Here is a 15,285-nt window from a genome sequence, read left to right on the forward strand (position 1 = left end):
TGTGTCTAATTATCACCACATTCTGCAATGTTTGAATATTATTACTGTTAGTGGTTTACATCAAAACTGTATTAAGAAAATTATAATTAACAGATTTTCTCAGGAAAAACTTCTGGTGCAAAATATTATGAGACTAGGATTGACTGATAGTGTAATAAAGTGAATGCACATGCAATTTCACTTTAAAAAGTTGATTTAGTGAAAGCAAACACAGACAGGAAAGGCAAACAGATCATTGAAATAAAAAACACAAGACAATAATAAGAATTACATTAAAACTACACTGCACTAACACTACACTAGATAAAATGAAGATAATAAAAACTTTAAAGGATTTATTGTTGCTGTTGTGCAAAAATCCCTGCAATATTCTGTTGTGAATTTATTAATATTAGTTATTTTAATAGAATTATTAGAATTTTATTTGATCATATGATCCTATTTTACAGCATAAAGGTCCAATGCAAAGAAAATAATTAACAGCAAGGCAACATCAAATATTAAACAATACATATATTATAAACTACATAGGAACATACATTAAAACGTTTTTGTTTTGCTTTTAAGGCACCAATAAAACCAGTTTCAAGTTAAAATTCAATAAATAACTAAAATGAATCATGTAGCATAAATCATGTATAAATTTATTTAATAAAACACAAAATCTTGGTCAAAAGACAGGAAATTGAGAATTTATTTGACATAATTGCAGCATAATATAATATCCACATGATGTCCTTGTGGTCTAATGTAGCTAACTAAATACATTTAGCCAACTCGTGAACAAATCAACTTGAGTTTTCTCTTTTCCTGCCACTTTCTACTTCCACTACACAACTTTTCAGAGGAACGATTGTCTTTTTTGACTTGACAGCATTCAGAACATACAAATTTTGATTTTGTAGGCCTACCATTGGTTGGCCAAAACAAGCATTGCGGGGGTGGCACGTGGTAATTCTCTGACTGCATTTCTCATTATTTTCTGAAGTTTTACAAACCAATCAATCAATCAATCAATCAATGGAGAAAATAATCAGATTAATCTATGGTAAATAAAGTAATCACAAGTTGCAGCCTTGTATAAAACAGTTAAAAATAAATAGCTCCACCTCAACAAGAGTAAAATCCTGCTTACACATTAATGCATGAATAATGATAATCTAATGATATACTAGTCTAACAGTGGCATTTTACGGCATTGAGTAGGCCTACCTCTATATTCAATCCTTCAATATTAAGTACATTTTCCTCATTACACGTAGGCCAACATGATTTTACTTACAAGTCTTTCAGAGTAACATATTTTTTCAGTGTAATACTTCTACTTAAGTTAAAGATCTGAATACATCTGTTTCTTTCCACCTCTGTCGTGTTTCGTGTCTTTTACGCCACTCCATGGATGATCCGAGTATCACGCTGTGGGTTTGCAGCGGCGGACCGCAGAGGTTTGGACCATCGCGGCTGCTGTAGCAGAAGGCGGAGGATGGGAGGAGAGCATGACTGGTCATTTGACGTGGAATATTTCCGTAAAGACGATGGAGGAGTAACAGCGTGTAGCTCGAAGATATATCCCTTATTAACCTATTATCCTGACATCGAGACGGGATTTGGCCCTGAACCCGGTCAGATCTGGGTTCACGGGGAGTTGACGGACAGCAGTCTCCAACAGACTGATCCCTTTCTGTTCCCCCGCCTCCCTCCGCTCAGCCACAATCATGATAAAAGCCATTTTAATATTCAACAACCATGGGAAACCGAGGCTTTCTAAATTCTACGAGCATTATGTGAGTAACATGAGAATTTGTTGTTGTGTTACATATTTTATTCTTCATAAAGGGGTTGTTGGTATGATTGATAGGCCAAGATATCAAAAAGTGAATAAAAAATCTGAAGCCATGGCTGTTCACACACTTTGGTTTAATATTTCCTTTCGCAATAAATGCAAACGAAGGCGGGTGCAGCTTTATATTTAGACTGCATACAAGCAGTAGGCTATTGTTCCACACCGCTTGAATGGGAAGGTGTGTGTACTTTTTTTTTGACCACCCAGTGGTATGCTGTAGTGTCAAACTGATCCTGGTGTATAAGATGTCAGTCTAAAAAAACACGCTGTCCTCTTCTAAAACATGAATAATTAAACGTGGGCGAGCCGAAGCCAGGCTATCGCCTTCGTGCCGAGCCTGTATGAGAAAGGATTGTGCGCAGTTTTTATTCACGTTAAATCCAGCTGTGAAGTGGAGTTCACTCTGTTTGTGTCACATGACTTTAATTACGCCCTCGTGAGTGACTCGTGCTCACTCCTCCAAACCTTTGGTGACGGCTGCTGGTTCAATTCAGCATTGTTGTCATTAACTTATCCACCACGAATAAGCCCCGTGCATGTAACAAATGACAGGTTATGTAATATCCTTTTGCTGGGCAGGCTGTTCTCATAATTGGATTTATATCTCAAGGTTGGCTGCCTGCCCCTTTTAATATTGGTGCTACAAAAGCAAGGTGCCCTAACCAAGCGCCCAAAATAATTCTGACCAGAGCTGAAACCAGTTGATTAACTGATCTGTTGATTGCCAGAGAATTAAATTGGCAGCTATATTCATAATCAGTTTATTGATTAATTTTGTCAAGCAAGAATTACCAAACATCTGCAGGCACTGGCTTCTCCACCACTGTAAAGTAAAATAATGAACAGGATCTATTGAGTCTGCCAGCAAACCTTGAAACCTTTTTATGAGTTCAAACATGAGGATATTGTTAATGCTGTCATTTGAGGTGATTTCCCTTTTAATTTTCCTTAACCTGTGCAGTAAAACATCACATTTTAATTAGCAGCTTCTCAATGTGATGATTTGTTGATGTCCTTTGTGGTGTATCTTAGTAAAAGGAGTATCTAATCAGCTGGTTTATAAAATGTAACAAAATGCCCACCAAAATCTTCAAATTGATGGCTTTGTCTGACCATCAGTACAAAACACACAAATATAAGACAAAGATTAGGCTATTATGAGACAAGTTGGAACATATGAGAAGCTGGAACCAGTTTGGCATTTTTGCTTGATAAATCACTCACACAGTTCATTGATTCTTGACAAATGTTTTTGGACAGTAGGTCGGGTAAAACAAGACATTTAAGGACGTCACCTTTGGGGGGGAAGAAGTGATGGGAATGTCTCAAAGTATTGACATTTTATAGACAAAATAACTGTTATTTTCAGGACTACTGGCTGCACTTAAAGACACAGCGTTGCCTCATTTTGCCTCATCTGTTTATTAAGATGTTGACGTGCTTGTATTTCAGGAGGATGAATTGAAATTGATTGGATTATAAGTAGGCTCTGTAGACGCCATCTGTTATATTGAAAGCTGAGGCGTCGACTTACTGGCTGGCAGGATATTATATTTCACGCACGCACTGCTAGCCGTGAAAACTGTCTGTTCAGACTTTGTTTGGCGTTTGTAGATGAAGGCTTGTGTTGTGTTGAGAGGCAGAGTGGCAGAGCTGAAAAGGCGTTGCCCTATTAGATAGAGCCGGTCTGCCGGCTCAGACGTAAAGTCAAAGCATCTGTTTGATCTAAGGGTGACGTGTTGGGGAGTAGAGAGTGAAATATGTACACGCACAAATTTACACCACTTAAATTCACCATCAGTACTGGCACTCATTAATGAGACGTTTTTGGAAGAAGAGCAGCTGGTGACATTTACGTATCAGTCTCGAGATTCTGGTTCTATAGCTTTAACAAACGTTGCTGTGTCTTCACCATCAGGCCACCTGTGTGCCCTTGAATTTCACATATTATGTCTCCCACAATGAAATAAGGGAAGAGGGGAGTTGCTGCTACTCGGCAGAAAGCTGAGTGAGCTTTAGGGCTGCACACAACAAGAATTAAACCACCGTTGACTTTTTTTTTTTTTGTTTGGGGTTAAATTAAAAAACCTCAGACTGTATGTTTTTGGAGGCTTTCTCCTGGCCCTTGAGTCTGCATTTTCATTATTCAAAATGTATTTGTTTATGATGAAACCCATAGATTAAACCCTAAAACAACCTAATGCGGGCACTGGATGAAACTTGAATCTGTTTTTTTTTTTTTTTTTTTTTATTAGTTCAGGAAAGCTTCAAGTGTGAGCCCACTCTTGAAGCTGTTCTGTGAGGGCTTGCAAATGCGCCTAAGGATATTTGAGGATTTAAACAGAATCTCGTCCATTAGCAAACAATAAGACAAGCCTGCCTTGATTCAGCTTGTACAATGAAATCATTGCATCTGAAGCCTGTGGGCACTAGTGTACTTTTAAAAATGACAAAGAGAATGGTTAGCGTGTAGATCATGTTTTTTCACTCAGAACCAATACATGTTTTCAAGAGAATAAAAGGTGAGGGGAGCCATTCATTTAGCTGCCAATCCAGTCTTCTGGCAAGGAGTAATGAAATAGCTCGCTGGAAGCAATTAAGTGCGCAAACGCATCATATACCATCTTCTCTTTGTTTAACAATCTCTGTTTCCCTGTTCATCCTGCAGAATGAAGACACAGAGCAACAGATCATCAGGGAAACCTTCCACTTGGTCTCAAAAAGAGACGAGAACGTCTGTAATTTCCTAGAAGGTGGAATGTAAGTTGTGAGTGCATTGGCTAGGCCCGCTGGCACATAAGCAAGTGTGTCAAAATGCAAAAGAATGACAATCAATAATAACAGTGTTTGTTTAAAGTTCATTTATTATTCATGTATGAGGAGCGGACTGGGTGTCGTTTTACTCTTTTACTGCTCGCACGTGCTCCTGCACTTTTTTGCCTCTCAACAGTCACCTTAAATTGTATGACGCCCAAGCCACATGGTTATATTACACCATCACAAAAATCACTTTATTCGAAGTTTTGGTGAATACTCAGGATGAGGGGGGGTTACGGCATTTCCTGTGGCTCAAGCCGTCATTGAAGTCTTATCAGGCCGGATAAGCACTACCTTTCATGCTATCACATGTCGTATCTTTACATAATGACTGAAAACATCCTGTTGTTTCTCTCCTGGTGCTTCTGCATTGTCATAACTAGTTGCTAATTTTATCTGGTCATGCTCAGGGTAAAGTGCAACGTTCTGTGTGTGGAAACCCCGGATGACCTATTTTTTGTGGTCCATTTCCAAAGTGGCAAACATGTATTCGATCGGGACAGGTATTGGTGTGATGTTTCATTGTCCCCTGTGTTTCAGGTTGATTGGAGGATCAGACTACAAGCTGATCTACAGACACTACGCCACACTGTACTTTGTGTTTTGTGTGGACTCCTCAGAGAGTGAACTAGGAATTTTAGACTTAATCCAGGTAAAAGCCTGGGAAAGTATCTATTAGCGTGTTTGGCCATAAACTTTTTAGTGCCTTTCTGGTTTTTGTGTTACAATCAACTTAAATTCTTTCCATTTTTTCAGGTATTTGTGGAAACGCTGGACAAATGTTTTGAGAATGTCTGTGAACTTGACTTAATTTTCCATGTAGACAAGGTAGGAATCTGTTTTTCTCTTTATGATGTTAAATATTTATAACAGTGCTTAAATGTTTAATCCTAGATACTGCCTCTGCCTATGAAATCAGTTGCCTGAGCCATTATTGCATCACTCTTATCTGATGACCTGTCTTGTGCTGCAACAGATTAACAGTTAAAAAGGACAGATTTTCTGTGACTTCCCGTATTTTGGAGTTGAGCAATTTGTAGTCATAATTGGTGTAAGAAGAAACTAATTAAAACAACTTAAATAACATGCTGCTATAAGGAGCTGACATGAGTCAATTTATACATGAATCTATTTGTTGATTGACAGGAAATTAATCAGCCTAGCCTATTTTTGCAAAAATACAAAACATTTTCAGGTTCAGCCTCTTAAATGTGAGCCCTTTCTGACATTTTATTGAATCAAATGTATAAAATCAGTTATTCGAGAAAATAATCTGCATATTAATCGATAATTGATATAATCATTAGCTGCTGCCTCATTGTAATTTTGATTTGGTACCACACAACCAATATAAATGCTGACCAGTGTTCTTTGATATTATATTATGTCATGGCAACACTTTAAGTTCCACTATTTAGCATTTATAAGAAGTCTATAAACATCTTACACATGGTTTACAACAAACTGTAATGTTGTAAGCAGATATAAATGTTTATTAATGTATTTCTTAATAAAAAAAACTATTTTAATGCTAAATAGGTGGACTTGAAGCAGATGCAAATCACTGTATTTGTTAAACGATTATTAAAACGTAATTCACGTCTTACTTTTCTCAGGTCCACAACATTCTGGCAGAGATGGTGATGGGCGGGATGGTCCTGGAGACCAACATGAACGAAATCATCACACAGGTGGACGCCCAGAACAAGATGGAGAAGTCTGAGGTAAGCCTGACCCTGCCCGTCCAATGTGTGTGTGACTTGATTCTACCTCTGTCCTAATCTGAGGTATCGTATACAGTATGCGGGCATGTGTATGTATGCTGCACCCTGCATGCTACTCTCCAGTGACCTTGTGGATGCTCCCTACCTACTCTTGAGTGTTTGTGCTCTTTTTTCGGCCTCTCCTCTCGCCGCTGCACTGCTCTCAACACAAGTCAAGACTTGACATATCCTCGCGCATCCCTCAGTATAAAATACAGATTCATAGTCATCACTATTGTCATTATTACGACTTACTTGTGACCGTACCATTGTCAAGTGCATCTCCAGGATCTGTGACCATTGAATCGCTCAGCCACCATCTTATATTCGATCATGTAGATCTGACATATATTCATGAAAACAGGCTGGTTGTATGCTGCGTTGTCCAATCTTATTATTCCAGAGGAGAGTGAATTTTACACGCTGTCCATGTTGGAGTAAATGCTTTTCCAATGTGTTTTGTAACATCTGTAAGCCGGTGTCCTCGCTTAGATATTTGCTCTATGCAAGGACATTGCTTTGCTTTCCATACAGCTTCTGCTAGCAGAGAAATGTTCATTTACTTATTGAAAAGGTTTAATCAGACAGACAGCCAGAGACAATTTCATGAAATCATTTCTGCTTGGCAAAATGTGAATTTTAAGCCTCTGACAGTCCTAAAACCTACTTACTACTTACTTTTGCAACAAGAAAAGCTGCCAGAAAGTCACAAAGTTATACAAATTTGTTGTATTTTGTTGCTTAGAGAAAGACAAGAAGACAAAGTTTAGGGTTACATGATCAGGTTTTCAGCTGGCTGACATTACTTGTGTGCTCTGATATTTGAATTTCAAAAGTTTTAGCATTAACAAAGTACACTTTTTTTCGGTAGCACTTTATAATAACTACACACTATAAAGCATTAGTTAAGCATTAGTAAATAAGGAATTCATCATTTATAAAGCATTATTCATACATTAATACACATTAGTAAGACATTCATAAACACTGTTATAAATGTTTTATTCCTTATTATCTACACACTATGAAGCAGTTGTTAAGTATGAGTACATTTTTAATTCATCATTTATAAATATGAAAAGTAAAGTTAGCTGGGGCATCTTTCGGGTAGCATCCTTTGGGCTTTGCCACTGGTAGATTTACGAATTATGCTGAGATTGTTTATATTCTTTCTCGGGAAAGTATCAAAAAACAGGCAGTTATGTAATGATTTTCTTAAACTTTCCAAATGATCTTATGAACCATTAACAACTCATATATAAATGGTTTGTCATTAAAATAATACTTAATATCTAAATAGTGAACCGATCATGTATAAAGAATGAAAATACAATTATTAAGCACATTATAGATGAGCTTATTAATAAAGAATACAACATGTATAACTATGTTTATAAATGACTAATGTTTATTAACGTAAGAACAATGGTTTATAAATGATGAATTAAAAATGTACTCATACTTAACAACTGCTTCATAGTGTGTAGATAATAAAGAATAAAACATTTATAACTGTGTTTACGAATGACTTACTAATGTGTATTAATGTATGAACAATGCTTTATAAATGATGAATTCCTTATTTACTAATGCTTAACTAATGCTTTATAGTGTGTAGTTATTATAAAGTGCTACCTTTTTTTTCTTTCTAATAATCTGAGCTGCATTGTGTGCTTTTAACGACACAGAATCTTCTTTTTCGATTTGATGTTCTGTAAGCAGAGTCTTTTACTGTTCTACAATCATCAGAGCTGCTCTGTCTCTCCCTCTTGGACCTACCCTAGACCGCAGTGTGTGTTTTGAGACACTGACGCTAATTCAACATGACATTGTCCATTTATAGGGCAGTCTCTGGGGAACAAAATCATCAGCTGTTCTCCATCCAAACTGGTATTTTCATCAAACTTTCTCAATTAAAGTTTTTTTATTTTTTGCTATAAAAGTAATTGTGGGAGAAGCTTAAGATAATTGTTTAAGCTTTAAAGATGTGGTCTATGATAGGTCCTATCACTTTTTTCTGTGGAGATAAACTGTAATTACTTTAATCTGCTTTAACATTCCTCATTCCTCTTTTTCCTGACCCTGTCTAGTTCTTTCCATTCTTCTCTCTCTTTACAGACGTTTATCTTTCAGTCTACCAGGCAGGACAGGTAGACACAGGTACTGCTAAATTTACAACCAAGTACATTAACCTTAACTGAAGTTTACTTCCCCCCTGAGTCTCTTCACACGGCCTTCCATGTAGTTGCAAACTGACGTCACTAACATACAACAGGAATCTTTCATGGCAGACCCAAAAATGTTGTCGTTTCCCTGTTAAACTCACAATAGTTCTCGTCACTTAGGTGACAGGGGGTGGACTAGGTAATAGAAACAGCTGACAGTATAATGTAATCGGTTACAATAAAAAATACTATAATTGTAAAGTTTTTTTGTGAGATTTTATTGAAGCTGTAGTTTGTGGCGGTGCATTATACGCATTGTCAGGTTGTATCTATTATATTGTCCACCTGCTGTAGTTTAAAGAAGTGTAACTCTTAACAGGCTAGAGAGGCAACAGAACTCTCTGGATCTCTTGTTTTAGATGTTCCTTAAACTATCTTGAAAGATCATTTTTAAAATTATGTTCCAAGTTCCAAAAACTTCTAAAAATAGCCTAAAATGTGTATTATAGGAATAGATTGAAATTTTGGGAGGTATGCTCATTCGCTTTCTTGCTGAGTGTTGGGTGAGAGGATGGATAGCACTGGTGTACGGTATGGTAACTATAGCAAGCATCTAGTTAGGTAAGCTTAGCATAAAGAGTGGAATCTGGAAGAAATAGCCAGGCTGGCTTTGTCTAAAGGTAGTAAAATCTGCCTACCAGCACCTCTTAAGCTCACTTATTAACAGTTTATATTTCATTTGTTGGGCACTGTCGCCTCACAGCAAGAAGGTCGTGGGTTCAACCCCCGGTTGCCCCGGCCTTTCTGTGTGGAGTTTGCATGTTCTCCCCGTATCCGCGTGGGTTCTCTCCGGGTACTCCGGCTTCCCCCCACCATCCAAAGATATGCAGGCTAGGTTAATTCGTGTCTCTGGTGTTAATGTGAGTATGAGTGGTTGTTTGTCTATGTGTGGCCCTGCAATGGACTGGCGACCTCTCCAGGGTGTACCCCGCCTTTCGCCCGATGTCAGCTGGGATTGGCTCCAGCCCCCGCAAGTGGTTGACGGATGGATCTCGTTTGTTTCATCTGTACAAAAAACAAAGTGTAGAAAATACAGCTGCTGTTTTCAGGGGTGGTGCGGGATTATTTGTTGGCCGGCGCCAGTTGCTCAAGTTTCTCATCCAACTCTCCGCAAAAAAGCAAATAAGCATATTTTCCAAAGTGATGACCTGTTTCTTTAAGGTCTCACCCTTTAAAATGACAATTAAAAACCTTGTACAGTAGACCTTTTATCCTATTTTTCCTTTGGAAGTAAATCCCTCACAGAAAAGAGAAGGGTCACTGCTCCAGCCTTTGATAAGGCTCTCTAACTTACATAGACCAGAGAATCACACCATTGTCTTGTGTTACACAGCAGGTGTTACTATTTCTGTAAATATTAGTCACCAAGTGTTTGATTAAAAACCCACTATTGTGAACTTAGGATACCCACAGAGAGGAAAAAGTTATCTCGTAACTGCTTAATACTGAGCCCGTGTGCTGGATCAGCATTCCTCACAGTTAACGCCACAGTCATCTTTCCATCTAACACAAGTCTCCTTGAGTCTGGGCAGAGGGAGGAATGCCCATAAGACAAACGGCCAATTGAAATAACCTTGTGAAAACAAGTACAGTGGATAAATCCACAATCCTGGCATTCTTTATGTGTGTCATATGACTTAATGATTTACAAGACCACTCATTTGAATCTGTTCCTGACATAGGACACAGTTCTCTGTGTTGAAAGCCTTTTGGTCATTTTTGGGTCTTTCTGCTAAAGATTCAGTAGGGGGATCTCTAACCGCAGTGATTCTCAAATGTCTGCTCACACTTGAGACTAAAACATCACCTCATTCACGCTCCACAGATGTGTTTTATTGTTCCAAATAGCTAATCTACCTTGGTTCCTCCCTTTTTAAATGCTAAAATGCTCTTATATAGTACAGTTTCACATTGAGATTCATTGTGTTAGAGTGAAGTGCCTCCTCTGCCCCTGAGAATAGATCTCCCATTGTAGTTTAGTAAAACTAGGCTTACAACCTCCTCATGTCATCCGTAGTTTAAACTATAGATGGGTAAATGGCACAACATTCGTGTTCCACTATTCACAAGTATGTATTTAGAAAAATGTTAGCTACAGTCATGTGTAGTGTGTCCTGAAGTAATTCAACCCACTAAATGTACAGTATCATCTGTATTATTATGGCTAAAGCTTATATTATGTTGTTTTTAAATTTGACGCACACATTCTATACATACCTATCTATCCAAACATCATTTCCGTCTTCATATCCGAATCCATTTTTTCCTGCTTTACCCAATTCTCTCCTTGCATTTTTACCCTTATCGGTCCTCAAGAGTCCGGTGGGTTCACTTTCCAAGCAATGCTGCCTTTTGTCCATTTGATGAATGTACAGTACTACTCAGTACGTCAAAATTAGTGAATGGTCTAGTAGAGTATGTCCTCACAGTTGATTCATAATTGGCTCTGGTTGTGTTGTAAATCATTATAGAACCAAATAATGCATGTGCATATGAAGCTATGAAGGCATCTGAATGTACATTTGCACATGTTGTCTGTCTAGTAGCTGTCAGTGCTTTTGCATTTTGTTAGCAGTTTTTTTTGTGTCTAGTACTCTGTTTAGCACTGTGTGTGTGTGTGTGTCCAATGTTCACTGTTCAGTGTGTTGTCGTGGACAGCATGTGTTCTGATATACAGATTTGTATCTTATCAACCCTCCGTGTGTGTTTTGTGTGTGTGTGTGTGTGTGTGTGTGTGTGTGTGTGTATAGGCCGGTATTGCAGGAGCGCCTGCTCGTGCCGTATCAGCTGTAAAGAACATGAACCTCCCGGAAATGCCCAGAAACATCAACATTGGTGACATCAGCATTAAAGTGCCAAATTTACCCTCCTTCAAATAGTGGCAGCAAGATCCTGAACCTGCAGATGTCAGCCAATGTTTACCGCAATGCAATCTGTTTACCAAAACCTCAGATTACTAACTTTTATCAAAACTATACATCTTGAAGGTACTGTGTGATTTGACACTCCTTGTTCTGGTGTTATCTCTTAGTTTTCCTATTAAGAAAATGATGTTTTACGTGGGTTTTTTTTTTGTCTGTTGGATGGAAAAATGAAGTATTTATTTATCAGTGGTACATTCCTTCTGCCTCGCTGGGTTTTTCGCCCTTGAAGTTTAGCTGCTACGGTACAGATCTGTGTCCGTTTGTAACTATAATTATTCCAATGGCTCAAGTGTTTACTTAAAAGAGAAAGCGTGGCAGGTAGTGAAGTTTTGGTTATGGAAGATTAGAGAAATCAAACAATGGAGGAAGAAGTATAAAACCATTTTGAACACCAAATTGAAACAGGTCTACTACAGTATTGAAAGTCATACATTACAGCTTGTTTGTAAAATCAGTGCAAACGGTAAAGAATACTATTATATCACAGATATGCTGTGTGACAGAAATATGGATATATAAGATGAACTTATTTTTTTCTTTTCTTATTTGTATGCAAAGTATTTTTAAATGATTTGTCATGTCTAATCAAATATTTCTCCATTTTAATCTGTGCATGACTGTTTTCTCTTCTTTTTCAACATAATAAACTATCGAAACTCAACCTGTGTGTTTGTCTTCTTTTATATCACTATTAGTTTACAGTATATTGTCTTTGGGATGTGAAACTCATTACCTGGTGAAACCTATTTCTAGAAAAGGGCTGCAGATGATCCATTTGTTTGTCAACATTTACAATTGGTTGATGATTGCCAGCATGCATAACTGTATTAAAACCAAAAAGAAAGGATGGACACTTAGTTAAAGACTTTGTTACAACCTGGCAACCCAGAGAATCTTATGACCAGTGGTGGAAATTAACTAAGTATATTTACTCAAGTTACTGTACTTGAGTACTAGTAGTGTACTACTCCACTACATTTCAAACGAAATTACTGTCCACTACATTTAATTGACAGTTACAGGTACTGGTTACTTTTTAGATTAAGATTTTACATTAAAAACATACAATCCATTTAAGATTAAATTAATGACTTAGAAACTTTATGACCCTCAGTTTCTAGTTGTGTCTCTTTGTCATGTTACAGATGTCTATGAGTTGTTAGCAATTCCAACAAGGACGCTTTCCCCTCTAAACTGCTCACATGTGTCATGCTCAAAGAGGAAAAAATATCCAATATTTTAGGAAAAGTAAAATAAAATCTACAAAGAATAGGCTACACACCAATCAGCCATAACACCAACATGTACACCTGCCTAATTTTGTGTAGGTCCCCCCTTTGCCACCAAAAAAGACCTGACACGTCGAGGCATGGACTTGAAGGTGTGCTGTGGTATCTGACACCAAGACGTTAGCAGCGATCTTTTTAGTCCTGTAAATTGTGAAGTAGGACCTCCATGGATCGGACTTGTTTGTCCAGCACATCCCACAGATAATCAATTGGATTAAGATTTGGGGAATTTGGAGGCCAAGTCAACACCTTGAACTTGTTGTGTTCCTCAAACCATTCCTGAACCGTTTTGTGGGAGGGAGTATTATCCTGCTGAAAGGGGCCACTGCCATCAGGTAATACAGTTTCCATGAAAGGGTGTACATGGTCTGCATTAATGATTAGGTAGGTGGTACATGTCAAAGTAAAATCCACATGAATGGCAGGACCCAGGGTTTCCCAGCAGAACATTGCCTGAAGCATCACACTGCCTCTGCCGGCTTTCCTTCTTCCCATAGTTCATCCTGGTGTCATGTGTTCCCCAGCTAAGTGATGCAACACGTACATGGCCATCCACGTGATGTAACAGACAACGTTATTCATCAGACCAGGCCACTGTCTTCCACGGCTCCGTGGTTCAGTTATGATGCTCACGTGTCCATTGTAGGCACTTTGGCAGTGGACGGATCAGCATGGGCACCCTGACTACGCAGCCCACATGCAACAAACTGACCTTCTACTTTTATACAGTCTATAGTTCTGACACCTTTCTATCAGAACCACTTCTGATAGTTACTGACCACTGCAGACCGGGAACACCCCACATGAACTGCAATTTTTTTGCTCTGACCCAGTCGTCATCACAGTTTGACCTTACCCTTGCCCATTTTTCCCGCTTCTAACACATCAACTTTGAGGACAAAATGTTCACTTGCTGACTAATCCCACCCACTGACAGGTGCCATGATAACGTGATAATCAGTGTTATTCACTTCACCTGTAAGCAGTCATAATGCTGTGGCTGATATTGTCTACTTGTTTTTCCTTATTTCCTGTGCCAATAATAATCTCACAACCCCTCAGATTTACCTTGTGTCCCTTTGGAGGGGCCAGACCCCTAGGTTTGGAACCAATAAAATACACTAGCTAACTACATATAAAGTAGTTAAAACTAGCTCTACATTGACAACATTAAAATGCAATTTACACAATGATGCCTGAGTATTAACAATCAAATAATGTCACAGAGGACATTTTACTGCAAAACAACTTTTACTTTGATAAGCACATTTGATGTGCTTACTCATCCAAAAATACAAAATCACAATAATAAAAATAAAATAAAATCAGACACAGACTTGTGTAGACAACACAAATATACACACTATAGACAAAAACAATATAGACATATTGACAAATAGTGCAGTGAGCAGAGTGCAAAGGATACAGGAGTATGTACATGTCGGAGGTGGATGTGATATACAGGTACATATACATGCATACATGTACACAGTGCAATGAAGCATAGTGCAAAGGATGCTGGAATAAATAAGTATTGTGCGGGAGTAATGACTAGAGGTAGGTGGATTTGGTATACAGTATCTACAATATGACAATATAACAGTATGAACAGCACTGAAATAGAGAATGGTGAATAAATAATAAGTGTTAGCCAGTAAACAGGTGGCTGATTAGAGGCAGAATTACTGGGTAACTGATAATACTTTTACTTAAGTAGAAATTTGAACGCAGTATTTTTGTTGTTGCCATGGCCTGTTGTTGTCCTGGCTCTTTTACTTACTTAAGTACAATCTCTGAGTACTTCTTCCATCACTGCCTTTGAGGCATTTCTAAATAATTTATAAACCATAACAAAAGCAGTTATAAATTATAATCTCTCTGTGAATCGTGCTTTATAAAATAGTGGTACCACTAAGATTATATATACCTTAATACTTTTTTAATCATCGCTGTAAAATTATGCTTGTCTTGTCCGGTTCTGTTTGTCCGTTGCTTTTTCCGTAGTGATTCTTGTATTAGACACTTTCATTGTGCGCAGCTTTTACGCAAACTTCTCACGAACGAACTTAATAGTGCGGCCACAGTTGCTGTAAGGTATAATTATTGAAGACCAAGTTGAATTAGAATACATAAATTACACCCTTTATTTTTAATTTCTTCGGGTGACTGAGTTTTCCTCCAGTCTTTACTTTACTGCGCATTATCGCGCAGCTTTGACTGTCACGTGAATCGTCTCGTGACAACAGGAAGAAGGAATGACAACAGTGTGAGGATGCTGCTGCTGCTTTGACACTTTTCAACTCTTCATTTTCATTTAGCAGAAGGCGACAGACCACAATGACTTCTATTATAAAAGAAACACAAAGGTGGGAAGCTTTTTGTTTTCTTAAAGTCAGCGACAAAGACGCCTTTTTCTTTCGCTAA

At 38.0% G+C, this 15,285-nt stretch overlaps 2 protein-coding genes across 4 annotated transcripts in view; both read left to right on the top strand.

The window, feature by feature from the left end:
• The first annotated feature begins 1,482 nt into the window (after positions 1-1,482).
• ap3s1 (adaptor related protein complex 3 subunit sigma 1) lies at positions 1,483-12,233 on the top strand. Of its 2 annotated transcripts, none has more exons than XM_038703885.1 (6): positions 1,483-1,784; positions 4,512-4,603; positions 5,201-5,312; positions 5,417-5,488; positions 6,277-6,384; positions 8,542-11,392. In XM_038703885.1, exons 1-6 carry the CDS (start codon positions 1,716-1,718, stop codon positions 8,575-8,577), a joined length of 489 nt encoding a protein of 162 aa, XP_038559813.1. In that variant the 5' UTR covers positions 1,483-1,715; the 3' UTR covers positions 8,578-11,392. The 2 variants fall into 2 exon arrangements, with proteins under 2 accessions (XP_038559813.1, XP_038559811.1); XM_038703883.1 differs by lacking the exon at positions 8,542-11,392 and adding an exon at positions 11,399-12,233 and having other exon boundaries at positions 1,490-1,784.
• Positions 12,234-15,071: 2,838 nt separating this feature from the next.
• commd10 (COMM domain containing 10) overlaps positions 15,072-15,285 on the top strand; it is a 63,575-nt gene continuing 63,361 nt past the window's right edge. For both annotated transcript variants that reach the window (XM_038703918.1, XM_038703917.1), the window contains exon 1: positions 15,072-15,227. In XM_038703918.1, coding sequence (XP_038559846.1) covers positions 15,199-15,227 — 29 coding nt within the window. In that variant the 5' untranslated portion in view covers positions 15,072-15,198. The remainder of the gene's footprint in view (positions 15,228-15,285) is intronic.

This window comes from Micropterus salmoides, unplaced genomic scaffold (genome assembly GCF_014851395.1).
Source record: "Micropterus salmoides isolate LMB-PRFRI ecotype aquatic unplaced genomic scaffold, ASM1485139v1 Ms_hic_scaffold_7, whole genome shotgun sequence".
Lineage (NCBI taxonomy): Eukaryota > Metazoa > Chordata > Actinopteri > Centrarchiformes > Centrarchidae > Micropterus > Micropterus salmoides.

Coding starts and splice junctions, on each gene's coding strand:
- ap3s1 (XM_038703883.1), top strand. CDS start 1,716: ATGATAAAAGCCATTTTAATATTCAACAACCATGGGAAACCGAGGCTT. Junction 5,489..6,276: donor TAATTTTCCATGTAGACAAG/GTAGGAATCTGT, acceptor TACTTTTCTCAG/GTCCACAACATTCTGGCAGA. Junction 6,385..11,398: donor ACAAGATGGAGAAGTCTGAG/GTAAGCCTGACC, acceptor GTGTGTGTATAG/GCCGGTATTGCAGGAGCGCC.